The sequence below is a fragment of the Actinia tenebrosa genome, unplaced genomic scaffold (genome assembly GCF_029948245.1).
Source record: "Actinia tenebrosa isolate PJP-AT-01 unplaced genomic scaffold, QUT_ActTen_1.0 PGA_scaffold5__44_contigs__length_20552954, whole genome shotgun sequence".
NCBI lineage: Eukaryota > Metazoa > Cnidaria > Anthozoa > Actiniaria > Actiniidae > Actinia > Actinia tenebrosa.
The window spans coordinates 1,371,159-1,398,991 of record NW_028292582.1 but is presented as its reverse complement, the minus strand read 5'-3'; the positions used below and the strand labels follow the sequence as shown (position 1 = coordinate 1,398,991).

The window sequence follows — 27,833 nt, the reverse complement described above, 5'->3', positions numbered from 1 at the left end:
CTATGGACGAACAATCCTTTTTGATAGCATAAGTCTGCTGAGATCCGCTTTAGTCTCAATATTTCTAGTTGTCATCAGACCTTTCTCATCCATCTGGATGCCCCAACCTTCTTGCAAGGCATTTTTACACGAGACGATCGCTCCCTCGCACCAGCCACGCATTGGATTGTACGCTTCTCCAACCACAAAAAGATCTAGCCCATTTAGTGGTCGTTTGGCCCAGTTACTTATGTCAACCATCGTGAAAGGTGTGCCGGCCTTCTGGAAATGCCTGTGAACATGGAATTGCTTGAAATTACAGGAAATGCTTACCGGGGAAAGTTTACTGACTAAAGATGTTACTCTATTTGGTTTCTTAGTATATCTCCAAGATTTAGGATTATGATGATGTATATTTGTTGTGGTCACTTTCTACCAAACACATTGCACTTTCTCTTCGCGACAAAAAAAGGTTCTAATGAGGTTGAGAAATCAAAATTTCTCTCTTCGACACCAAATGAAACTATAAAATAACTATATAATACGTAGATTTACACGTATATAATACGTAGATTTACACGTATATAATACGTAGATTTATACGTGTATTTAATAACCATGAATATTGCAACCACGACCGAAAAATACGGTCCAGTTTAATATTCAAATACGTATTTACTCATTTATGTCAAATTAGATATATGTGTTTGTCTCTGGCAACTATGAAGAGACACTGGCTAGTGCGGTTTGATATTCCTGGGTATCTGACGCGGCTCCCTCCCCCCCACCCCCAAAAAAAGAATTACTAATGAATAAGGGAAAAATAGCAATAACTATTGCCCTTGTCACAAGCTACCCTCCCAATAAAATTAAAAGTATCAGTCAAAAATTAAAAGTAAAATATAAAGAAAGGCGTATCTTTATTTACCAAGCAGAGTCCCAGTATTGTTAGCTGGTGTTTAGAGGTTTAGGAATCTTTATTCCATACTTTGTTTCCAATGCTCGGTGAACTTCAACATCAATATAATTCTTGTCCATAGTAGCGATATCGTTCCATTTCCTGGCGCAGTCCCCATCAGAATACATAGTATGAAGCACACCTTCTCCTTTCAAACCCTTGTCTCTGCATAAAAAAGATATAATTCTTTTAAGAACTAAATGTGTATACAGTGGTCTCAATGATGTTTCTGTTCAATTAAATTGACAAGGTTACTCGTGCGGACAATTTGGTTCGTAATGAAGTAAAATGGGCGTAAAGATCAAAGACATTAAGACCAGAGGGTCTTAATGACAACACTTTCTACAGCCAAATCCAAAGACGTCTTAAAAGAAATTATTTTGTAAATTTTGAGCGTGTGCATTAAATTTACGGTTGTAAAATGCGCTTGCATGCGTTACTTCTCGTGAAAGCCTCAGTTTTGAGAGGTACCAGCCATTCACCCTGATGAAGGCTCTTTTGTATAGCCGAAATACAGGTCTTGCTTAGAAAATATCGTCTTTTCTCTTGTTTCATAGTATATTTCTGCCTGAAAAGTCTTTTCTCAGCTAGTTGATGCTTGCTTAAATATATATACAGCGCTTTGCAAAAATTCTGCAAATGAAAAGAATGTCTATATGTCGGGTGCATCATGGATATTTTTCAACTTGAAAATCTTTTAAATAAAGGTTTAACACAATATTTTTTGTTAAAATATAATCATAGTATACAGTGGGAGCACTTATATCAGATATTTGGATGGCTTTTGATTGAAAATCGTTATATTTAAAGTGAATTTGGAAATAGTTCATATATCGATTATGTTGATATATGAGTTTTGCAGAATTTATCAATTTTATTTAGCAATTATTCGCCGGAAGTGAATATCTGGGAATATTTACCGAGACACGAGTATTCTCCATATTCACTGAGCCTGAGACGAATACTTTAGCATATACCAACTTGTGTTCAGAGTAACTTATTTTTATATACAATAATTCAATAAAAACAAACAAACAGAAACTTTTAGTTTGCGTGACAAATTCACGCAAAACGTTTAGCAAAACTTTTAGGCCATACATCGTTGCCTTTTTAGTATTTATAGCAATAGCATTTACTTTAATTTTTTCAATTTCCTTATCGGAAATTGTAGCAAAACGATTGCCGGCAGATGCTATTTTGTTGCCGACTCAATACATCGTACATTATTATTCACCTCAAATTAACCAATGAGCGCGCGCGATCTTAGGAATTGCATAAGTTGGTATATGCTAAATATATATATATATATACCCGGTCTAAAAAATTCTGACATTTATCGGATATATATGCTTATAAGTAATACCATCTCACTCGGGAAGTTAGTGATTAAATTCCCCCTAATACCTCGGGAGAATTTGTAAAAGTCCCACGGGCGCAATGCCATGATCACCGAGGAAATAAGGAACAAATTGCGGTTTTAGATGTTCGGCTTTTCTAGGTCACGGAAGCGTAAACAACGAAAGCATTCACAAACTCTCATTAGCATGTATGAAATGAAAATATGGTTTATAAGTAATACCATGGAACGAGGGAAATTATAAATTAAATTTCCCCGAATAACGGGAAAATTTGTGGACTAAAACAAAAATAGAATCTAAAATCAAGTTGTCATTTTCAATTTATCTAATGACTGAGAATGCGCAGATTTGAGAACACGTCCCACATGGAAACTGTGCAGTAATATCATTAGTAGGATAAGTTGTAATAGATTCAGTTGCACGGGCATTGAATTGTCCCTGAAGGAGACGAGGCATTAAACGTCAATGATTTGGGGCTTTGGCGCACGGTCAGCTATTCATCTAACGATTTGAATTGCATTTTAGCGGAGCACCATAGGTATAGAATATGGTAAACTATGCAACTCAGTTTATCGTGGTCATCGCATGGGAACCCTGTGCGTAACGCTAAATGTGCCGACCTCCAGGTGTACCTAGCGTTTCTAATTGGTCGAGCTTGCTTTCAAATCACACGTCACTTGGAGCATGACGAACGAGCGAAAAAAGTGTACACTGTACTTGTTTTGTCATTATATGGTAAGAGTACTCGTAGTTCTTAAATAACGTAGTCATTTGAGAAAGCACTTTTTGAATTCCACAAATTTTGTTAGGAATGTGTACAAAACTCCTAAGTGGGAGAGTATTCCGCACAAAGAAAACAATGTAGTACATTTTGATTCGAAGAAAGATTTCGAAGAAAGACTATAACCACGCAGAGCGAAAGAAGTGCTATTTCTCAAGGATCGGGTAAAATTTCGAGGCTATATTTCACGTTTCAATGATTTTATTTAAATTTTTGATGAAGCCCCATACATTTCCTTATAACATGACACCACAGAAACCAAGCTTGGGCTACCTGTGTCCAGATTCATTGAAATTGGTTTTCCTGTACCTTGCTCCGCTTTTAGGCAGTGTCTAAATCTATATATTAGTTTCGTTAATGCTCTTTTGAGAAAAGCAACATTTGTTATGAGTTGATCGATATGTCGTTACTTCGAAAGTTTACTTCGATCAATTATGGCCTAAGATGGCCCATTGTTTTACATAAATTTGGCTATAACAAATCTTCACAATCAATTGCGAGAACATTGAGAATCTCTCTTTCTACGGTAAATAGAGTAGTTAGACGATGCAAAATCGTTAAGGTTTTAAGAGCCGACTTTAATTCCCATATGAGAGTAGAACAAAAAACGTTATGTAACTGTTTTACTTACTGATCTTGAACAAAGGCAACCCAATTCCACGATGAAATAATTATTCCCTTCTTCTGGGGCGCACGGACTTACATGAACATATTTAATCACTTATTGTTGTGGTGTAACGCTCAACCGTATATACTAATCCAGGTAAGACAAAAGAAAAATGGGGACATATGTATATAAGTATATGTATATCCGATAAATGTCAGAATTTTTGAGATCGGGTGTGTATATATAGTATATAGTATAAAACTATATCGGGGTGCATTATGGGTAATAGACCCGCGGGATCCAAGCTAAGTACCAAAGCGTTGCTTAGCGTACCGAGTGTTGTTTATGAATAGCGCTATAGTCAAGAGGCGGGAATGTGTTCACTTTTTAATATAAAAAATGTTATATTGTAAACGGTTTTATTGATGTAAAGTGAAACATTGGAAGCTTTGCAATTCTTGGTTTTCACCTACGTCATCATGGATTTCAAAAGCGTAAATTCGCATTATAATGAAACAGAAATTTTATATTCTTGTAAAGCGGTCCAAACTACATATACTGGTTAAATTTTAGGGCTGTAAAGCATTTCGTTGCGGAACTATAAGCGAATAAACATGACGCAATTTTTGGTTCAAATGTATGGAGCAGCCATCTTGGTGTTCCAAGTTGGTACATCATCATGGCGGACGAAATTCTAAAGGCTTAAAATGATGGAATATTTAATACGTTTGACTATTTTTCACTTACACATACTTTAAATAGATATTTTAAACGTGTCTAAAGGAAAATCTTTCAACTTAAAGTAAATTATTTTAATATTTTCATCGCTATTTAGATAGATGTGACGGTATTGCGTGACACAAACTCAACCTTTATAACTCGGGAACCAAACATCGAAATGACACGAGATTTTTTCTTGTGACTTATAACACTGATTACTAAAACATACTTGAGAATTGTCCTCATACAATCTATAGTTTAGATTTTGATGTTTTGATGACGTCATGTGAAAACCAGCAATTGGTTGAGTTTAAAATCAGTTTTCAATTCGCTCTTCTTGGAAGTTTCGGTTGAGCTGAACTCAATTCTGAACTCGTTCTTCGCTTATTTATATGTGCCCTTCTAAAACAATCAATCACTCCGAGGACAGCAAAACCAAAACAGTCGGTAATAATTATGACAAAAGTGGTACATGAGCAACTCTGGATAGGATATTTTGCTTTATTCGTAGTCTACCGTGTTATCGTTATTGAGCGTCAACTCAGTCAAATCTCAGTTGATGAAGAGGCTTAATATAATTTCTAGATAAACGGAGGTTATTCTTACTTAAGAGAGGCATATTCTTCCATTTCTCCTCTGATAACTTTGTGATTCTTTGTGGTTACTTTTTCTTTTATTTCTCTATCTCTCTCTCTTTTTGCTCAAGCAATTAAACGCTTTGCAGTTTTATGCAAAACAAGTTCACTCACGAGAGTGAAAGTTTGAATATTAATCATCATTGCACGTAAGCCGTTTGTATTTATCAAAATTGCATAAATAAACAGCGGTTTGTAATAAGTCAGAACGATTCAAGATGGCGAGCTCTGTCCTGCTTTAATACCACAGGGATCCCGTGCACACAGGTATCCCATGACATCTCCCCCTTTTGGTTACAAACAATATAATCTCGAAATACCCTATAAGGCTATGGCTACCATACAATCTACATGTGGTTAGCATGCTCGAAACGCAAAGGTAATAAACGTTTTAACAGTGTCCAATTGTCTTTATCTCGCAACAAAAACGATAAGTGTTTGTTGCTAAATGTCAAGTTTAACTGGGGGCTTAACAAGCCTTCCAGATCTTGTCCTTGTTTCTTCAGGTGTGGAGTTAGGTTGGCTTTCATCAGCGACGACTGTGGGTTCTTTAACAGCTTCTTGGGAACCCTCTTCTAGGACTGGTTGTTCGACCTTTTGTAGATGCTTTCTGTTTCTGCGAACTATTCCTCTTTGGGTCTTGATGTTGTAGGACCTTGGTGTTTCTGCCTCCCCAACCACTACTGCGGGTTCACTCCACTCATCGTCCTTCTCAGTTTTAATTCTCACGGTGTCACCATCACGAAGATCTGGTAGTGGGACACAACCATGTCTTCGGTTGTAGTAGTATGCGTTATTCTGCTGAGACTGTAGATGCCTCTCCTTCAGTTTAACCTCGTCGTAATCTCTTTGTTCCTGTCTAGGAAGACTTGGAAGCATGGTTCTCATCGGTCTCTTAAACATGACTTCTGCTGGGCTCACGCCTGTCGAGGACTGGGGTGTTGATCTGTATGCCATCAAGGCTAAGAATGGATCTTTTTGTTTCAAGATCTCCTTTGCTCTCTTGACAGCGCTTTCTGCTAGCCCGTTAGACTGCGGATAGTATGGACTCGAAGTTGTGTGCTTGAACCCATACTCCTTCGCAAAACTTGCAAAGTGTTCTGCCGCAAACTGTGGACCATTGTCGCTGACTAGCTCTTTCGGTATACCCCACCTGGCGAACATGCACTTTAAGTTGGCAACCACGACTTTGGATGTCGTACTGGGTAAGTGCACAAGCTCCATGTACCGCGAATAGTAATCCATCACGACTAGGATTTCTTTTCCATCAAACGTTAATAGATCAGCTCCAACTCGGCTCCATGGACTGTCTGGCAAAGGCGATGTTATCAACGGTTCTCTCTTCTGAGCAGGTTTCTTTTGCTGACAGAGATGACAACGGCTTACCTTGTCTTTGATGTCTGAGTTTATGCCAAACCACCATACAGATGTGCTTGCTCTCTCTTTACACTTGGAGATACCCTGATGGCCTTGGTGGATTAACTCGAGAATCCTTGGTTGCATTGCTTTAGGCACGACAATTCTTCCATCAAATATTAACAGTCTGTCGGCCACGGACAAGTGGGATTGGACGGAGAACAAGTCGTGCAGGTGGTTTGGGATCTCTCTTCCGTGTGTCGGCCATCCATTGATCGTGAGCTTAATTGCTTCGTGCAATGTGGTGTCGGCTTCAGTGGCTCGTCTAAATTCCTCTAAGCGGTCTTGTGACACAGGCCAGGTGCTAGTCACTGTGTTAACATATACGTTGACTTCTTCATGATCTTTAGTATCTGATTCGCTTGGACAGTTGACTGGATGTCTAGACAACGTGTCCGCTATGACGAGTTCTTTTCCTGGCACGTGCTGTGCTCGAGGGTTGTAACGCATCATTCTCATCAAAAGTCTTTGACATCTGACTGGTGCAGCACTCAGGTCAGACCCATTGATAAGTGGTACCAACGGTTTGTGGTCTGTAAACAATCTGAACTCCTGTAGACCTCTGATGTATCTGTCGAACTTTTCACACGCCCACACTGATGCCAGACATTCTTTCTCAATCTGCGCATACTTTGTTTCAGCAGGCAGCAGCGAGCGAGAAGCAAATGCTATAGGCTTGAGAACGTTGTTTTCTTCCTGAAGTAATACGGCACCCAGCCCATAGCTACTTGCGTCCGCCGAGACGACGGTAGGCCTTGAAGGGTCGTAGAATGTCAACGTTGTGGCTTTGGTGAGGGCTTCTTTGACTTCCTTCAGTGCCTTCTTTTGTGGCGGGCCCCAAGACCAGTGAACATCTTGCTTTAGTAGGTCGTTGAGTGGTTTCATCATTGCTGACAGATTTGGGACGAACATTCCAACGAAGTTTATCATCCCTCGGATTCTCTGCAGTTCCGTGACGTTACTGGGATCTGGCATGTCAATGATTGCTGCAATTTTCCTTGGGTCTGGCTTTACCCCGTCCTTGCTAAAACGGTGACCAAGGAATGTTACTTCTGGCTGTCTCCATACACATTTCTTTGTGTTTAGCTTGAGTCCGGCTTCGTTTGCGACTAGTAGGACTTTCTCAAGCTTTTCATCATGCTCTTCCATGCTGCTTCCTGCAACTAAGATGTCATCTTGTGACGCCTCCACGCCATCGACATCTTCAAGCAGTTCGGTCATCTTTCGTTGAAATATTTCACTAGCTGATGAAATTCCAAACGGCAAACGTTTGAAACAGTACCTTCCAAACGGCGTGATGAATGTTGTCAATCTGGTGCTGTCAGGATGCAGATTGAGATGGTAATACCCAGATGTCAGGTCCAGGTGCGTGAATACTTTTGCTCCGCTGATCTTGGCAGCCATGTCCTCAAGCGTCGGGAGAACATATCTTTCTCGCTTGACTTCTCTGTTGAGTCGTCGTAGGTCTACGCAAAGCCTGACGTCTCCATTTGCTTTCGGGACAACGACAATTGGCGAACACCAATCTGTGGGTTCCGTGACTTTCTCAATTACCTCTGCTTCCTCCATTCTCTGTAGCTCTGCTTTAACTTTTGGCATTAAAGGTATCGGTATTCGGCGTGCAGTGTTGCAATGAAAGGGGGCGGCCGAATCTCTCAGTTGGATCTTAACTGGATCCCCTTTCATTAGTCCAATACTATCTTTGCCTTTGATTTCTTTGACGTTAAGAGTGATCAAGTTTAACTCTTCGGCAGTGGTTCTTCCTAGTAAGTCGCTTTCGGTGTCAGCAACATATACTTCAAACTCGCAGACAATTCCGTTGTAACTCGTGTGACCTGTGAATGTCCCTTTACACTCCAAGGTACCATCGACACCCTTCAGGATGTGAGTTGTTGCCTTCAAGGCGGGTCTTCGCGGCATGCTCTTGTACGTCTTGTATGACATGAGCGATACGTCAGCACCCGAGTCAATTTTGAACAGCACGGGGTGACTATTTACAGGCAGTTTTATTTGCCATCCTTTATTGCTGTTTGATGCACTCGTGATGACTCCCACGAAGAATTCTTCTTCTGAGCTCGTGTCGTCTGCATCTCCATCACAAGACTCCTTCATTTGGCTCACTTCTGTGACTCGTTTAACTCTGCAACATCTAGCATAGTGGCCTACTTTATGGCATTTGTTGCATTCAGCATTCTTCGCTGGGCATTGTGTTAAATGTTGCAGCCCACACCGGTGACACTTTTGGGTTTTGTCGGTCTCGCTACTCTCGTTGCGACTCTGGCTCGAAGGCCTTCTTGCAAACTTAGGTTTTTGCTTAACTCGGATTTCCTCCAGTGACTTTGGCGCCTCCTTTTGTGTAGAAACCTGAGACTTCACACTTTCTGCTTGACGAATCATCTTAACAGCTTCACTCAATACTAGTTTTTCTTTCAGTTGCAAACGTTTGGATAACTCTTTATCCATTATTCCGACCACTAATCTATCTCGGATGCAATCATCTTTTGTAACTCCAAAATCACATGTTTCGGCCATCTCGTACAGACTACGAATAAACGATTCGGCTGACTCACCACTTTGTTGTGATCTCTGATGAAACATGGCTCTCTCGTGAATGACATTTCTTCTAGGGGCAAAGTGCTCGTCCAACTTTTCGATGACCAGTTTGTAATCCTTTTCTTCGTCTTCGGACAAGCCAAGTTGAGAAATAATGTGCTCACTTTCAGGACCAAGGGAGTAGACTAGCGTGTTTACTTGTATTTCACCTGACTCTTTGAATAGTTTCGAGGCGATTCGGTACCTTTCGAAGCGTTTTTTCCAGTCTGGCCATTGTAATTCTGCTTTCATAAAATCGAGTGATTTTGGCGGTTTTATCTGTGACATCTTTTCGAAACACACGTCCAAAAAGATTCTTCTAGATATGAGGTACCTAGTTTTCAGCAATATCTGTCTCCATTCGTCAGGATGGCTAAGATATTTTGAGATTTGGCTGCCACCATGTAATAAGTCAGAACGATTCAAGATGGCGAGCTCTGTCCTGCTTTAATACCACAGGGATCCCGTGCACACAGGTATCCCATGACACGGTTTATATTGAAAATAACGCCGACTGTCGAGTCCTAAGCAGGGTGAAAATCCTTTTTCTGCATTGAAGAAGCGGAGTTTGTTTTGAAGAGTAACTTATCTTAAACAAAACGTCAACCAACGCTTTGGTACTTAGCTTTTGATCCCCATAACGCACCCGATATAGTTATATACTATATACTTGTTGGATCAGAATCTCTGCATATCGCTGTATTCTTGGTTTGCAATAAATCCCAAGAGAGCACAATAACAAAAGGGATGTCCGCCATGTTGGAAGATATAACAAAACAATTCATTGAAAAATCTTTTGTCAAATTCTTCCAACATGGCGGCTATGACGTCTATTGCAAACAAAGAATATAAATATATATATACACTCGATTGCAGAAACGTTGTAGTATACATTTCTACATATATCTAATTTATTCAGTATATTTAATGATATGCAAAACAGAAAAATCGCTTTATTTATTGTTTGTTTCATTCAATGACTGTGAAAATACTTTTTTCTTGTCTATTAGATCATACAGATTATAAATCAAGTAGTTTTAAGCGTTGAAAATGGTTATTTTGCATTATGCATCTCATTAGATATTTGTATAAATGTGTAAATGTATACTACAACGTTTCTGCAATCGAGTGTATATATATATTTAAAACACTCATTAATAATTCATAAGCTTATGGTCCATACACGTTACGTGCATGAACCTTTATACCCGATAAAGTCCTCTTCATTAGTATTCAAGTGATTTTATGTAAAGACACATGTGTCTTTATATAAAGACACATGTGATCTTTATATAAAGACCACTCGAATACTATGAGGATGACTTCATCAGGGATGAAGTATACATCCAAGTTTAGATGAAGACATAGAGCTTCATCAAGGTCATAGTCAACCCTAATGATCTTTGACTAACGTGCTTGTCTTTGCCTTGGCATGCAATATCCAACGTGTGGGAGCTTCTATTGAATCTGGTTGCGCATGCCCGTGACGTCAAATCTCTATCGAAGTATAAAAATCCATGTTCGTGACGTGTATGGTGGTTCCAGTTGAACCAAAATCTTATAAATTGTTCATGAGTGTTTTAAGCAGTTCAAAAAACTCGGCTACGCCTCGTGCTCTTATACCTGATGAAACACTCCTACTCGTTTTTTAAACACTACATATATGTATACACACATGCATAAACTTTAACCATTTGTGCATATATAGAAGTATATCAAAAGTATATCAAAAATTATTGGATATGATCCCTGATATTTTTTTCGAGTTGTCTAGCACTAGGGATTTCTGGAAAAAATATCAGGGATAACATCCTATAATTTCTGACATACTTTTGATATACTTGTATATATATATATATATATATATATATATATATATATATATATATATATATATATATATATATATATATATATATATGAATGGTCAAAGTTTATGCAAACCGCAGTGTATATATATATAGGAGAATTAAAAGAGGCACGACATCGAATAAACTTGTAAAGGTTGCTGACTTGGCACCAATCGTTAAGAAAACGAATATTAAAAATCATGTCTAAAAAATATTTTTCGACTCTTACCTATGTGCCATACTTGTTCCCAGACAATTGCTGTAAGATATAAACTTTTGCCCAGGTTTAACAGGTGTCCCTGCAACTTCTAGATTCTCCCACCAAGCGTTTTCGTAAACCGCTGCTCCTTTGAATGCTGGAACAGGCTGAATCGCGTGTAAACGGTCATCCCCTTGGATCTTTCTTGCAACATACCCTTTGATCTTCTTTAGGTGTTCAGGATTGACGGCCAGGATCAGTTTCTTTGATTTGACCCTAGTATGGGGTAAAATTAACACATATCCATTTCTTTTTTTCAACAGTCCTTTTACTTCGGTATTGGTAAAGATATATCCACCCATATTTTCCACCTTTCTTTGAAGGTTCGCTATGATGGATGACATACCACCTTTTGGTCTTACATATTCATCAGACAGCTGCATGGACACCTCACTGAATTCAATGTAACCCTTTGGGCTGATAAATTCAGTAAAGTCTCCTTTGTAGCCGTACAGCTCCGAAAGGTACTTTGCTCCTTCAGGAGTGATGATGTTGGAAAAGTAAGTTGAGACAGTGGCATATTGATCTGCCTTTGCAACGTTTTCTGGACTGTAAGCATAGCTGTTCAACTCATTACTCGTCATGTTACCAAATACAGGGTGTGCAAGGAGAGATGGGTAGCCTTTTCTAATATCTTCAAGATTGCTTGACTTGATTTCTCTGGATTCATGCAAACTTGGCTCTACAAAAGTCCATTCGGTATGCTGGATTCCAAGCTCTTCCACGAGATGTCTAAAAGCAAATACACAAAGCAAAATTATCTTAGTTTATTTTTCAGAAATATACACCTTTTGAAAACCAAGACCCCTTGTTTGTTCCTTATTTACTCATTATTATTATTTTATTTATTACTTAGAAAAAAGGAAAGTGAAAAAGATTCATGAAAGTGAAAAAGAATCATGACGTATTATCTTCGCTAGTCCCCTCGATACGACTTTTTTGGGGGGTTACACACTTCATATCCTCTTCTGTTCCCCTCTTTAGCTCTTTTGTCTCATCAGGCAACGTATTCCATTTATTTATGTCACGCAATTCAGTTTCAAGTTTGTGTTGCAGTTTGATTAAACTTCGTCTTTTCGACAACGTTTGAAAGACGACTTAAATTATATACTCGCTCTGTCGATTGAAAATAAATCTCCAACTCACAACTTCACATTTAACTTTGACTTTCCTTCTACAAGATAACAAACATGGTGCTTTGATAGCTCTCGAAGACATAAAATACAAATTATCATTATTGCTAGAAATGAACGAGACATAAATTTGAGTCTTACCATCTAAGGTGAAGTCATATAAACAAACTAGCCTGAAATTTGAGTAGAGACTTAAAAAATTATAGCCAATCAGCAAACTTATAAGAAAGAGCGAATCAGAATGCGTACTGAAATCCAGGTACGCTGCTGGGGCTAACGGAACAAGAAAGCTGTCGCTGGTTCGCAGACGGACTTAACAGTTAGTTGCAGTTAGTCGGCTGCACGCAGGCTATTTATTTCTCGTGTACTTTTTTTTCTTTTTTTCTATAGCAATATATAGCTATATTTCAAATAAGGATGAAACGATCTTTTTTCTGGATTTTGTCGTTTACGCCTTTTTCTTTCCACCATTTCTTCCATACAATGAACCAGAATGATGAACTTTTGGATAGATTTTCATTATTATACGTTTTTTGAGCTCCTCTGTCGTATGTTGTATATGAGTAGAGTTGTTGGTTGGTTCTCTCCTGTGCTTCGAGGGTTTTCCGCGTTCTCCGGGTTCTCCGGTTTTCCTCCCTCCCCTAAAATCAACTCCTAAATTCCAATTCCATCATGGAATGAGGGCCTCAGGTTTGTTAGCCACTGGCTATTAAGTGCTACCCTCGTGAAAAAAGGACGGTTTTTTAAATTTTCTGTTGCAATTTCGCCTGAATCTTTTTGTTTAATTTTCCACTGCTTTGTAGGCCATTGGTTATTGGCTATTTTTGCATGTCATTGAATTGTTTGTTACCCAATCAGAATGCTTAATGCTGTAAGAAATTTGCAATGTATTACCTTTTTCTGCACTGTATTTCCTTGAAGCAGCACTACTCTTAGCCAATCAGCATTGAGAATGTTTTTCATGTATATTATATTAGGTCGGAAATCAATTTGTTAATAATTTGATTTGTATAGTAATAGTATACATGAACAAATTACTCAATTCTGATTGGCTTAATTCAGTGTTGTCCAAACTTACTACAATGCAAAAAAGTGTAATTCAATGCAGAAAAGTTTAATACAGTGCTTAAAAGTGTAACGCAGTGCAAAATACAAACCAAAAATCTTGCTTTTGATTGGATAATAAACAATAGAAAATTATTTCAGCCGATAAGATGACAGATAAAAAAAATTGAGGAAAGATTAAAGCAAATCGAGGTAAAAAATGACAGCCATTTCATCTTAGGTATTTAAGCAAATATTTTTTCGGATTTTACTATCGAAGAAATAGTTAACAGTTCAAAAAAAGAAAACAAAAGTAAAAGTAGATTGTTATGGCTGAATATATTTAAGAAATGGTGAGAAGAATATTAACTATGACATGAATTGAGGAAAATGATCCAAAAACAAAAATATATATAAATATATATATAAATATGTAGTATACACCAAATCGTTAAAACTTTGACAATTTAGCGATATATATACATATATATGTATCCCCTTTTTCCTATTGTCTTACCTGGATTTTCAAGAAAAGACAATAGGAAAAAGGGGATTGTCAAAATTGTCAAAGTCTTAGCAATTTGATGTATACTATATATTTGAGAGAGAGAGAGAGAGGAAGAGATACAGAGAGAGAAGGAGAGAGAAACAGAGAGAAAAACAAGACATAGGAGAGAGAAGACAGAGACAGAGACGAGACGACAGAGACAAGGAGAGAAGAATCAGGACAGAGAAAGAAGACAGAGACAGAGAGAAGAGAGAGACATGAGAGAGAATGACAGAGACAGAGTAGAGAAGAGAGAGACATAGATGAGACAGAGAGAGTAAGAGACAGGAGAGAGAAGAGAATACAGAGAGAGAAGAGATCAGATAGAGAGAGAGATGATAAACAATAGAAGAGAGATACAGAGATAATATATACATATAGATAATAGTAGCTACATATATAATATATATACATATATATAATATATATACATATATATAATATATATACATATATATAATATATATACATATATATATATATATATTGTTAAAGTGTCAAAGTTTTAGCGATTCGGTGTATAATATATGTATATATATATAATATAAATATGGGAATATGTAGTTGATTGTGAGGGAACGAATTTCAGATAATATTATGCGTTGACTATTTCACATATTTTCGTCTCTTTCTTTTGTATCTTTTCCATGTATATTATTATTAAGTAATTATATTGTTTCTTGTTAATTTGGGATAATTCGCACTCGTGTGTTTTTCGTAGAGCTGAAATTGCACTCCACTTACGGTATTGTGCATTTTCAACTCTTTGAAAAACACACCCGTGCGAATTATTCCCAAATCAAACTCGAAACCGTTTAATTTCCTATACGAATTGCACAGCCTCGAGTAATTTTGTTGGGTGTACTATGAGTGATTAAATTGCACTGCTGAGAACCAAACAGATTGCGGAAATCACCAGTGCTTAAAAAATGGATATAATTAAAATGGGAAACATGATATTTACAGCATGTTGTCATGGTTTTTGTCGATTCTCCATGCTCCAAGTCCTAAAAGAGTAAAAAAAAAAAAAAAAAAAAAAAAAAGGATAAGACAAAAAGAAGAGAAAAGAAAATAGTACCATACAATAAATAAATGAATAAATATATACATCATTTACATTTATATTTTTCCATTTTGTTAGTAATCAATTTATGATTTAAAATTTTTTATGAGTTACTAACTCCAATTAAATATTGTTTTCGCGTAAATCACGGTTTGGGTCGAACGAGTTTCTATGTTTTCTTATTGGACAGAAAGATATATAGAGTACAAACAATAGCAGTCTCTAAATTTCTTAAAAATAAACTATTAATTTGTTTACCAACATGCACGTTTGGCGCTTGCTCAAAGCGAAAGTCACGAATCCTTCCTCCGACTCGAGAATCTTTCTCAAAGATACTAACTCTAGTCTCTTTCCCAGTCTTCAGAAGTCTGTAGGCCATGTAGAGACCAGAAAATCCTCCACCAACAATACCGACTTCGCATTTGAGAAAAGCTAAAAGACAATTACAATTAAGAGCGTATGTCTGTAAGAATCAAACGAAATCTGAAATCCGCGGCAAGGTTCAAATCTTGAACTGAGAGTTTTGCTACGCGGACCAAGCGAGCGCAAGCAATTTTTAGCCATATTTTGATAGCGAGAATCGTCTCGAATCGTCTCGAAAACAAAACAAAAAAAACATTTTTAAAAACTAACTACACTGCGTTTCATTTCAGAGCAAAGTCGAAAAATCGAGCCTTGCCGCAGTATGTTTGATTCTTACAGACATTAGCTCTTACTTAAACAATAGTCCAGTTTCGAGTTCCACATTATCGCCTTGTTTCAAGATTAAATACTATAATTTACACAGGTTTCACCTCAATGTTTTTGCAGAATATTCACGTGTTCAAGTAAAGGTCCGTCGAATTTCAAATTGTTCGCATTGTTGAAGTTGTGCATTCTTTTTTTTACCGCTGGTACTTGTGAATATTTAAACACTGATACGAGGCTAACCCCTGAGTAAATGAGTCTGTAATCAAGGAACAAAGCAGTAATTTGGGATTCGAAAATGGACTTCTAATTTATTATCTTTGAATTTGACAAAGAATGGAGATGTAGGGTATGTGTGTTTCTCATGGGTAATCTTACGGCTTACTGAATCACGGTTTAAGTTTTTTTGTTTGCCAGAAAAATAGAGTATCCATTGGTCATAACCGTACTGACATTAGTTAAAAAGTAAGAAATCACTGAATTATACCTATACGAACCTTTCGAACGAAATAGGAATTTGCTCCAACGAGACCCTTTAGAAAGGATAAATGAAGAAGCTAAAAAATCAAAAAAGTGGAAAACAAAAACGTAAGAAAACTTAATGGTAGTATCATTATAATTATTACTATTAGTAATAGAAGTACTGGTAGTGGTAGTGATGGCAGTGGTAGTGGTAGTGGTAGTGGTAGTGGTTTTATTACATTTTGCAGCTGGTTTCAACTATGCATCACTAATTTTTTTTACATACCTTGCGCACAAACAAGCAAACACGTACAAAGAATGAACCAATTCATCACAGATATTTATGAAATCGTAGACAATATATTTTCAAGTATACTGTAAAAAATGAAAGAACAGAAAAGGAAACAAATAAAAACCAGACAGGCAGGCAAAAAAAACAAAACAAAACAACAACAACAACAACAAACAACAACAACAACAAAAAACAACAAAAAACAAACAAAAAAACAAAAAACAAAAAAACAAAAACAAAAACAAAGAAACAAACAAAAACGAAAACAAAAACAAAAAAATGCATTTCTGACTACTAATTTCCCCAAATAGACTAGGGCGGATCAATTGGTCCTGGAAGTACTCAAGTTCAGCAATCGCACTGGATACTGCAGAGAGAATTGTCATTGACCGATTTTTTACCCCTAATAAGAGATGTCTCATTGGTGTCTCATTGGTGTCTCATTGCAGAGGGACACCAATTTGGCGGCCAAATCACGCAGGTTAAAAATAATGTTCATATTGCAAACATTTCAAATTTTCAATAACAATTATCATAAAAATAAATTTACGAACCATCTACTAGGTTAAAAATGTTTTATTTCAATCAAATTCTCATATTTCTTATGCCTTCCTAACCTACAGTAACTGGGGGACATAAAAGAACCTGTGGAATTATTCGTGTAAGAGAAGGGGATTGTCTCCCGGTTCAACAGCCTATCCCAATTTGGAGACACAACACTAATGTACTTACAAATAACTCATGATTGTAAGCTGCATGGCTGCTAATAGCGCCTTAATATGCAGCCCGTAAAGTCCTACACTGCAATGTAAAGCTCATTGAGACAATGTGAAAATGCGCCATATGAGAACTTCATTATTATTATTATTATTATTATTATTATTATTATTATTATTATTTGCAAATGCGTGACAGAATCGCGTAACAGAATTGCATGGTCTCGCAATAAATCTAAAACCAAACATCGATGATACAAAATTATTCTTGTAAGACTTTTCATATAAAGCTATAAACAAAATATTCCAAAAACAGTTTTGTGTGGTGAGTACTTTCAATTTTAGATTTTTGGTGACGTCACGTGAAAACCAACAATACACAAACAACATTTGGTCTGCCCAAGGGCACTAGGGCAAAAATTGGTGTTTTACAAGTCGTTAGACTCCGTTATATTGGTGTTTTTTAAGCCGATAGAAACTGTTTAAACTGTTACTTATCTGTTCTATTATGTGCTGCCTTGATTTTTTCAGTTTCCCGTCTAGTACATACGCCAACAATGCTGCTGTGACCAAAGGTTCAATCGTACATAACGAACTACTGTATCCTATACCTGTCTCGTGATTGCTTACGTAAGCGTACGCGACGGTTAATAAGTTAATAGGTTAATCCAAATCCCCTGAATAACCACTTCTTGCTCAAGCCCAAAACACGGGCTTTCCGTCAATCGAACTCACGATATCAACCAAATTCAAACCGAGCGAATTGACACTAATGCAAAGCTTGTGTTTTATCCCAAATAGAGTAAGAAAACAATTAGCGAGGAAATTCAAATCAAAAATCAAGATAAACAAATATTTTATTGTCCTTAAATAGATATATTGATAGTCTTTTGTAATAACATTCTCTTGAGAATGATGGAAAACCAGCAATGAATACCTGAAAGGTTCTATTAGACTTTGATTGGCGTCAGAAAGCGTTGTGCAATGTTATAGACTTTGATATCGTTCTCGCCGTAAAAGGATTCACCTTGCCGTTTAATCTAACAATAAAATGTACCTAAAATTTACTATGATTTTATATTCTCAGTGAGCGAAATATATACATGATAAATCCGCTGTAAATAAACAACCACATCTTGGCTATCAACTAATTCGTCGTAAACCGATCCGTACACTGTAACTCGTAGCTCCTCTTCCTTGAGATAATTTATCCTGATTAGTTATCCGCCTAGCCTGTAAATCTACGATCCAGGATATAGCTCTAGTTCGATTTTTACACATCTACTGAATAGAATGTAATCTTTGAAATGTTACGGGATAGTATGGAAAACCTTACATACAATAAGGAAAACTTGCATGGTTCTGGGTCTATCGTGGTCTACCAAAGTTATAGTCGAACGATGGTACCTTCATAACACACTTTTAGTTTCTCTATGTAGTTTCATTAATTTTTCACAAAAGCCATGCTTGCTACTAGGAATGAACCTCTGCGATTTCTTACTCAAACTCTCGCCAACTGGGAGCTTTAGGAAATTCAATCTATATAGAGTTTAACAAGTATTTCGTATTAAGTTCGGTTTCTTCGGATTTCATTCAGTTGCTTTCGTTGACGGAAGCCAAAACTCGTGTTTTGGGCTGGCGCCAAACTTGTTAAGGCTGCGTAATTATGAAAGGCACCCCAAAATACACTAAAGACGGTTAAATAACAAATATCAATGATTAAAGATAAGCATTCACACAATGGAAAATGAGTATTTAAAAAACCCTAAATATGAATTATCACACACATTACTAGCTTATTTAACGACTGAAAAAAAAAAAAAAAAAGCAAAATGAAAGTGCACTCGTACCTCAACAAGCCCCAGAAGAAGTGTCAGTACGAAGTTGTTAATCCTTCCAGAGTTCTTGGCAAACTCACTGGACCAGCGTGGCAACTGCCCTTATTTACCCTGAGGGCGGAGTCAAATTTTGAAGGGCAGATGCCAATCTCGGAGTTTTAGCTTTTTTAGCAGTTTTTATATTTTGAACAATTTTATGGGTATTAGAGTGAATATCACATTTCCGTGAAAAACGTAAGAAATTGCATAAATTTAAAGCGCTATATGGATAGTATGTGTCAGTCACGGATATATGGCGTGTACTCTAGCCGATATTTACAGACAGCCTCTTTTGATATTGAAAAAGCTGCTAAGTTGCGTGATTAAATTTTCACGCAACCATCCCACTTTCAAGACAATTCTCCACATGCATCCAAATTTCCCTAGAATTCTTCCGAAGGTAAAATAATTATTGTAGAGAGTTTTAGATTTACGTTCACGGCAAACGTGAAACGTGAAACGTCAGTTGACCAGTAAAAAATTCTTTTAAATGACTGAAAAAGAATCGCAAAAAAGTCTAAGTAGTAGAAAAACAAAAGAGTATTTGCGCTTGGTGAGAAGGTTTGTAAAAGGTTAAGTAAAATACACGAAAACTATGATAACGTGGTCGCGTTTGCCGTTTGCGGGGAGAAAAAAAAGTCAATCTAAAACTCTCTATTAACTGATAACCGACGCTATACTTAACAAAGCTCTTGAGATAAAAAATAAAATGGTAATGAGAGAAATTAAAGTCTTACCCTGTCCGTGGATACACGATTTAGCTTCAATTCATATGTTAAAATGGAAAACATAGTTTGTTTAATTAGAGGCTGAACCGAAAAACAAGAAGAGTTAGAGCTGCAGAGAAGGTAGTGGATATTAATGCGCAGGAAGGGCTTAAAGAAATGTTCAGTAAAGCAACATGGATACACTTGAAGGTGTAAACCATTTCTTGACTAACGTCGAGGGCCAAATCAAGAAGGAATAGGAATTGATTGAAATGATGAAGAATTTATGTTTTAAATGAACATTTTTGTTATTTGAATAGACCTTTTAGCTTTATACTTTTGTTCAAACTCCTTGTGCGTGTTAGGTGCTTTTGGTGGCAAACGACGAGGCCTTAAGACAAAAGCAAATGCAAATGCATAAAGCATAGTTCGTGTAGTGCACTTGTTATCAGCAATAGCTACATCCAACAATTTTTAATTTTCGCAAAAGTGTAAATATATAGCAAAAGATACTTATTTGTTCAATCTATAGGCAATACTAAGCCGTATTGCTTGCTTTAGTATGCCGGGGAAGAGGGTGCCAATGCAGTTAGTAGTGAACTTGCAATTAGCCAAAAAACTAATAGTTAACTGACATTTTATAGGTCAGAGAATTACGATATTTCATGCTTTAAATTCAACAACGATTTTCCTAATCCCAAACCAAATTCGTGAAATTCACCTTTCACGCTGCATGACGTAAGGTTACTGGAGACCTTCAGGGGTATGTTTCGTTTAATACTCTCTCTTATATATCATTTTAAAGGTCATATTATAAGGATTTAGAAAATAATATTATTTGAAAGCAATTAGTTTTAATTTGAAACAATGTCGGAGCCATAAACACAAATCGGGCACGTTCAGTAGAGGTGAATTAATGGACATGGATATAGCGCGTATAGTTGCATAGAGAGAGTTCAAAACATACCCATGAAGGTCTCCAGTAACCTTAACTACTTTTGTCAAAAATCAAAAAAATGGTTGTTACTACTTGTTCTCTACTAAGTTCCGATTTCATCTAGAGCCTTCCTCAAGAGTAGGAACACTAAGTTAGCCAGGCGAGCAGATTTAAAACGATTTGAAAACCCTTCTTATATTTCTGCTTGTACTATCGCCATCAATTAACATCGCTTTTGCTGCAATTGTCTGCACTTTCCTCCATATATATTATAATGATAATATATATGGCTTATATAGCGCTTATACAAGTCTGTTCTAAGCGCTTAGTAACATAACGTTAAAGGAATAAATAAATAAGATAGATAATATGATTATAAAGAAAAAGCTAACTTAAATAAATGAGTCTTGAGTTTAAATTTAAATAAAGATAAACTTAAAATATAGTTGAATATTTCACTCACAGACACTAAGTCAGTGGCCTTTAGGTCGATGCATATGTAAAAATATTAGTATTGATGACACTCAAACTCTTCTTAAAGGCAAGCAAAGCAATCGATATCAAAACATATTCTATTGTCGTATAAAAGCTCTCGGGATCTGTAGTAAAATTAGTACTGACTGGCAAGTGGAGCAGTTTTAAATGCTATTAAAATAAAGAATGTATTTAAAATAGTATCTCTAATAATAGTATAAATGCCACGACGTTTTTAAATTTTTGCCTGATAAACGTTATTTATATGATAATTCAGACGGTAGTTACAGTTTTAGGAAATACTTTTACTCTTGGGGGAGAGAGCACGAGTCCGTTGGCTAGCAAAATATCTCAGACATAATATGCGTAAAATATTTTTAATCATAAAAACACACAAGCAGTATAATATAATCTACTTAGTTAACAATAAACTTAAGCTAATTAAATTTCGTTTACTCATTTCTTTGGTTCGGAGAATATACTCTGTAAAAACATGTTTTTATTTTACGTTCCGACCATACTTCGTTTTATTCCGTTTAAGTATAATTTTAGACTTAAATATCAGAGAAAAGACGAAATTCAGGATCAAAAAAAAAAAAAAAAAAAAAAAAAAAACGTTTACAATCACAGCTCGAGGAACTCTATATTCAAGTCTAAAATTATACTAAAATTATTATTAACATGACTTCCATAATTACGCAACCTCCGCACATTTGGCGCCAGCCCAAAACTCGGGCTTTGCTTTCCGTCAATCGAACTCACGATATCAACCCAATTCAAACCGAGCGAATTGACACCAACGCAAAGCTCGTGATTTATCCCAAATAGAGTAAGAAAAAAAATTAGCGAGGAAATTCAAATCAAACACCAAGATGAACAAATATTTTACTGTCCTTAAATAGATATATTGATGGTCTTTGGTAATTACATTTTCTTGAGAATGATGGAAAACCAGCAATAAATATCTGAAAGGTTCTTGACTTTGATTGGATTAGACTTTAATTGGCGTCAGAAAGCGTTGTGCAATGTTATAGACTTTGATATCGTTCTCGGCGTAAACTGATTCACCTTGCCCTTTAATCTAACAATGAAATGTACCTAAAATTTACCGCTATTATTTTATATTCTCAGTGAGCGAGCCATATACATGATAGATCCGCTGGAAATAAACAACCCCTTCTTGGCTATCAACTAATTCGTCGTAAACCGATCTGTACACTGTAACTCCTCTTTCTTGTTTGAGATAATTATCCTGGTTAGTTATCCGGTGTAGCCTGTAAATCTACAATCCAGGATATAGCTCTAGTTCGATTTTTACACATCTACTGAATAGAATGTAATCTTTGAAATGTTACGGGATAGTATGGAAAACCTTACATACAATAAGGAAAACTTGCATGGTTCTGGGTCTATCGTGGTCTACCATAAAATCAACAAATGTTTTATGTTTAAGTTGTTTCATGTGACATTACCATTCCTCTTAATAATTAAAGTCCCATTTCTCTTTTGCCCCGACGAAGGACTAGCGTCCGAAACGTCAATAAGTTTTTTCATCTTTTCATGGTGTATAAATTACCTTTTTATCATTATTGTACATTAACAGTTTAGTTAGAATTCTTCCGAAGGTAAAATAATTATATTACAGTGGAACCACTTTATTCCCAATCCTCAATAAATCGGAATTCCCTCAAAACTGGACATTCCTTGCGGTCCTAAAGTTCTTCACATACATCTTTTGTTCAATTAATTTTGATAAACTGGAACCCCTGTACTCTCCGGAAACCGGACGATAATCAAAGTCTCAAGCATTGAACAAACAATAGAATTTAACCCCCTTAATCCTTAAACAGCAATATTCTTTAGAGGATGTTGATTGTTGATTGAAATCATGATTGTTTAATGTTGACACTTTTGTTTGTTGCTCTTCAGTTCCTTTTCTTTCTTATTTGCTATTTTCTATGATATTTTAGGCATATTTAGGGATGTTCCGGGTGTCCCGGGCATGTTCCGGGTTTTACATACACCCGTTTTCAGCGAGGTGTGAGGCGAGAAGTCACAAGAGTTTTGTCATTGAAACAAAGAACATTTTAATTAGTAGCTGCACTTACTTTTACTACAAAAGGCATTGTTGTCACTTGAAGGTGTCACAGTTGTATATGAAAATTTTCTTAATCCCTTTATCATTCGAAAACAATAACACAGTGGTGTCAGGTTGAGAAAAAATTAGCGTCCAATGGCCTTTGCCATGGAAAAAGATAAGGCCTATTTAACACTTGTGTTAGACACTGAGAATATGACTGAGAAATAAAATGTTCAACAGAGATGTAAAACGATATCAGTCAACAATCGAATCTTTCTTTTGAGATCGGAATAGATCAACTAGGTAAGTAGATGTATATTAGCCCCCGTTTACACGAGGCCGGATATTTTTATAAACGCATATTTTTTTTTATCCGTTTAGGCCTACCGTTTACAAGTCGACGGTCTTTAGCCGGCTATTTTCGAAAACACTTTTCAAAGCGGATATTTTTTGAAAACGCTGGCTATACGTTTCCGTGTAAACACTCGAAGCCGGATATTTCCGTAAACGCTGACGTCACTAAACAAAGGAGATCGCAGGCTCAGGAACTATGCGCATGCTCATTTATCTCCTATAAGCGTTTTCGAGTCGATGGAGCGTTTTCGTATAAACAGTCGAAAACGATGCGAAATCGATGAGAGTTTGCACGAAGCCGCATGCAAACGCACATTTTTTTACCCTGATAAAAAATATCCGGCTTCGTGTAAACGGGTCCTTAAACTGCCTATTCTTACACATAAATATTGTTTCTTTTGTTTATAAACGTGTGATTCACTCCCACATAGAAATTTTACTTTCACAAATTAAACCTCAGCATAACGGAAACTACGGTAAACCGGAAATTTTGGCCCATCCCAGCACTGTCCAGAATAGAGGGGTTCATTCCACTGTAACTGATAACCGACGTTACATTTGCCAATGCTCTTGAGATAATAATAAGATGCTAATGAAAAAATTAAAGTCGTACCCCCGCCAGTGGACACATGCTTCTGCTTCAATTCATCGAAAACATAGTTTGTTTAATAAGCTGAAACGAGAAACAAGAAGTGGTTGAGCTGCAAAGAAAGTATTGAATTTTGATGCAAATTAAGCGCGTAAAGAAATGTGCAGTAAATCAACATGGATACACTCTAAGGTGAAAACAATTGGTGACTAACGTGGAGGGCCAAATCAAGAAAGGATAGTAGAATGAAAATGAAGAATTTATGTTTCAAACGAACATTTTTGTTATTTGAATATACCTTTTTGCTTTTTACTCGAGTTCAAACTCCGTGTGCGTGTTAGGTGCTTTTGGTGACAAACGACGAGGCCTTAGGGTGAAAGCAAATGCATACAGCATAGTTCGTGTAGTGTTTTTGTTTTCAGCAATAGCTTTATCCAACAATATTTTGCCAATGCGGTTAGTAGATAACATGCAATTAGCAAAAAAACTAATAGTTAACTGATATTTTTATATTTTATAAGTTTATATATTTTATATCAATTACGATTTTTGATGCTTTAAATTCAACAACGATTTTCCTAACAGCAAAGCTAATTCGTGAAATTTACCTGTCACGCTGCATGAATAAAAGTGCTTATAAGCCTTTGCACAATATTTTCAGAATTGATTCTTTAGATAGTGGATGGTGGATAGTTAATTGTGAAAATATTTCGTCATTTGAATGTCGGGTCTTTGGGATACGAAGGTTTATATTCCCAATATGTTAATGACTATGACGTACCAAAATATATGCTGAGCTCGTGAGCAAATATGTCCGTTTCAGAAGCGAGATCTGGAGACGAAATTATAAATATTGAGCTATAAAGAGGCCAGGGCCGGGTTGTTCAAAGCTGGATTAGCGCTAATCCAGGATTAACTCTATAGGTCTTACTGAGCCAGTTATTCCATGATTAGCACTAATCGGGCTTTGAACGACTGGGCCCAGCCTTCTAGGGCTATACAAATCGTGGTAGAAGGAAGATTTCTTATATCAAAAAAGCACTGCAAAGTCGTCATTTTGGACTGTTTTGGTTTGTTGGTTTAAAGTTAAAACTCCTGAAAATCGCTACTTGCTTTTAGCTTCAAAGAAAGCTGGATTTTGGAAGCAATTAAGCAATGGTTGGGCAACCAATTTACAGATTTTCTTCACGAAGAGCAGCAGGACCCGAACGTAGTGCAAGAATGATAAATTTCCATACATATAAACATTACGAAACCTGAAATTGACCCACAGAAAATCGCATGTTGGCAAATTGAATCACCAAAATAAATGGTAGGATTATATTGTGTGGTTGTCATTCTTTAATATTCATGTGTTACTTTTCTTGCATTGACTTTCAATTTTGTTCACGAAGCGCTTAAACTTTCAATATTATGACTTTGCCTTATAAATATAAATGGCCGTGAGAGGAAAATTGATATTCGGAACCTGGAATCTAGTATTTTATTTTCTAATTTTCCGGATGTGTCACTCCATTCTGTGCGATGTATTATTGACGAATGTCATCGCGCTTCTTAAAGGCAAGCAAAACAACCGATATCAAAACATATTCTATTGACGTATAAAAAGCTCTCGGGAACTATAGTAACATTATAGTACTTAAAATAAAGAATGCTATTCAGTATTAGCATAAACTAACTCTTATAGTATAAATGCCACAGCTTTTTAAATTTTCGACTGACAAACGCTGTTTTTTATATAATAATTCGGACGGTAGTTACATGTTAAGGAAATTCTTTTACTCTTGGGATTAGACAGCACGAGTCCGTTAGTTAGCAAAATGTCTCAGACATAAAAAGCTCTCGGGATCTATAGTAAAACTAGTACTGAGTGCCAAGTGGAGCAGTTTTAAATGCTATTAAAATAAAGGATGTTATTCGGAAATAGTATCTTTAATGGTATAAATGCCACAGCTGATAAACGCTGTTTTTTATATTCTAATTCGGACGGTACTTACAGTTTAAGGAAATTCTTTTACTACAGCACGAGTCCGTTGGATAGAAAAATATCTTAGACATCATACGTAATATGTTTTTAATCATTACACACGCACAAGTAGTATAATACAATCTACTTAGTTAACAATAAACTTAAACTAATTGAAATTTTGTCGTTACCCATTTCTTCGAGCGAATCGAAACCAATGCAAAACTTTATCCCAAAAAGATTACGGGAAAGAATAGAGAGAAAAAATTCATGTCAAACATCAAGATAAACCAATATTTTATTGTGCTTAAAATGGATCTATAAATACCTGAAAGGTTCTGTTAGACTTTGACTGGCGTGAGGAAAAGTTGTGCAATGTTATAGACTTTGATATCATCCTTCTCGCCGTAAACTGATTCCCCTTGCCGTTTAATTTAACAATGAAATGTACCTAAATTTATTGCCGTTTTATATTCTCATTGAGCAAAACATATACATGATAGATCCGCTGGAAATAAACAACCCCTTCTTGACTAGCAAGCTAATTCGTCGTAAACCGATCTTTACACTGTGACTCGTAGCTCCTCTTCCTTGCTTGAGATAATTTATCCTGGTTAGTTATCCGTGTAGCCTGTAAATCTACAATTCAGAATATTGCTCTAGTTTGATTTTTACACATCTACTGAATACAATGTAATCTTTGAAATGTTACGGGATATTATGGAAAACCTTACATACAATAAGGAAAACTTGGGTTCTGGGTCGATCGTGGTCTACAAGGTCATACGCGAACGGTTGCACCATCATAACACACCATAACACATTTGTTTCTCTATGTAGTTTCATTAGTTTTAATTTCACCAAAGCCATGCTTACTACTAGGAATGAACCTCTGCGATTTCTTGCTCAAAATCTCGCAATAATAATATAATATAATATACATATAACTATATACCTATTTACAAATAAATAGAATAAATATATATATCTTGATAAATACTGAAAAACGATCAATATGCTGATTTAAAAAGGGGGGTTTTAAGATGGCGCTTAAACAAATTAACATCTTTAATGGCGCGAAGGTCTGCTGGAAGTGCGTTCCAGAGAACGGGTGCCGCCACAGCAAAAGACCTGTCCCCCAATGTTTTCTTGTTTTTGCGATTAAATGGGGCAAGTAATAAACTTTTACTAGATCTTAAGTTATAACTCCCCTTATCCTTTATGTTGATAAGCTCAGAAATGTAATTAGGTGCGGTACCATTAATAACTTTGAAAACAAATAGCAACATCTTAAATTGCGTACGTTCTTTCACTGGTAGCCAGTGTAGATCAACTAATAGTGGTGTAATGTGACAATAACCAGGTGCGCAACAAATAAGTCTCGCGGCAGCGTTAAAAACGTGCTGTATTTTATTAAGCTGGCATATATATGTATGATTTGTAAAGAAACGCCTATTATATGCAAACAACAGAATTAATTGCTTTTCAATTAGTATAGATAAAAGTTAATCTAAGTAAAAGAGGTAATGGCTCTTTGGACAGTGTCAATGTCAATATTACAGTTATGTATATCATAAGGTTTCGCCTTTTTGTTCTGGAGCCTCTCAAACATACAGGGGCAGACCGCAGGTGATATTTGATATACGACCGCAATGCATTATTTCGAATTTTTTTCAAAATGGCGGACATGTGAGACAGAACCTGACGAGTAAGATGGTAAGTACAAGAATATGTTCTGCCTTATAAGAAT

At 36.4% G+C, this 27,833-nt stretch overlaps 1 protein-coding gene across 1 annotated transcript in view; it reads right to left on the bottom strand.

Moving 5' to 3' along the window:
- LOC116294613 (L-amino-acid oxidase-like) overlaps positions 1 to 27,833 on the bottom strand; it is a 31,855-nt gene continuing 4,022 nt past the window's right edge. The window contains 6 exon segments of the mRNA XM_089037604.1: positions 1 to 271; positions 908 to 1,102; positions 11,126 to 11,887; positions 14,844 to 14,886; positions 15,201 to 15,374; positions 16,256 to 16,339. Of these exon segments, the coding sequence (XP_088893730.1) occupies positions 1 to 271; positions 908 to 1,102; positions 11,126 to 11,887; positions 14,844 to 14,886; positions 15,201 to 15,374; positions 16,256 to 16,339 (1,529 nt within the window).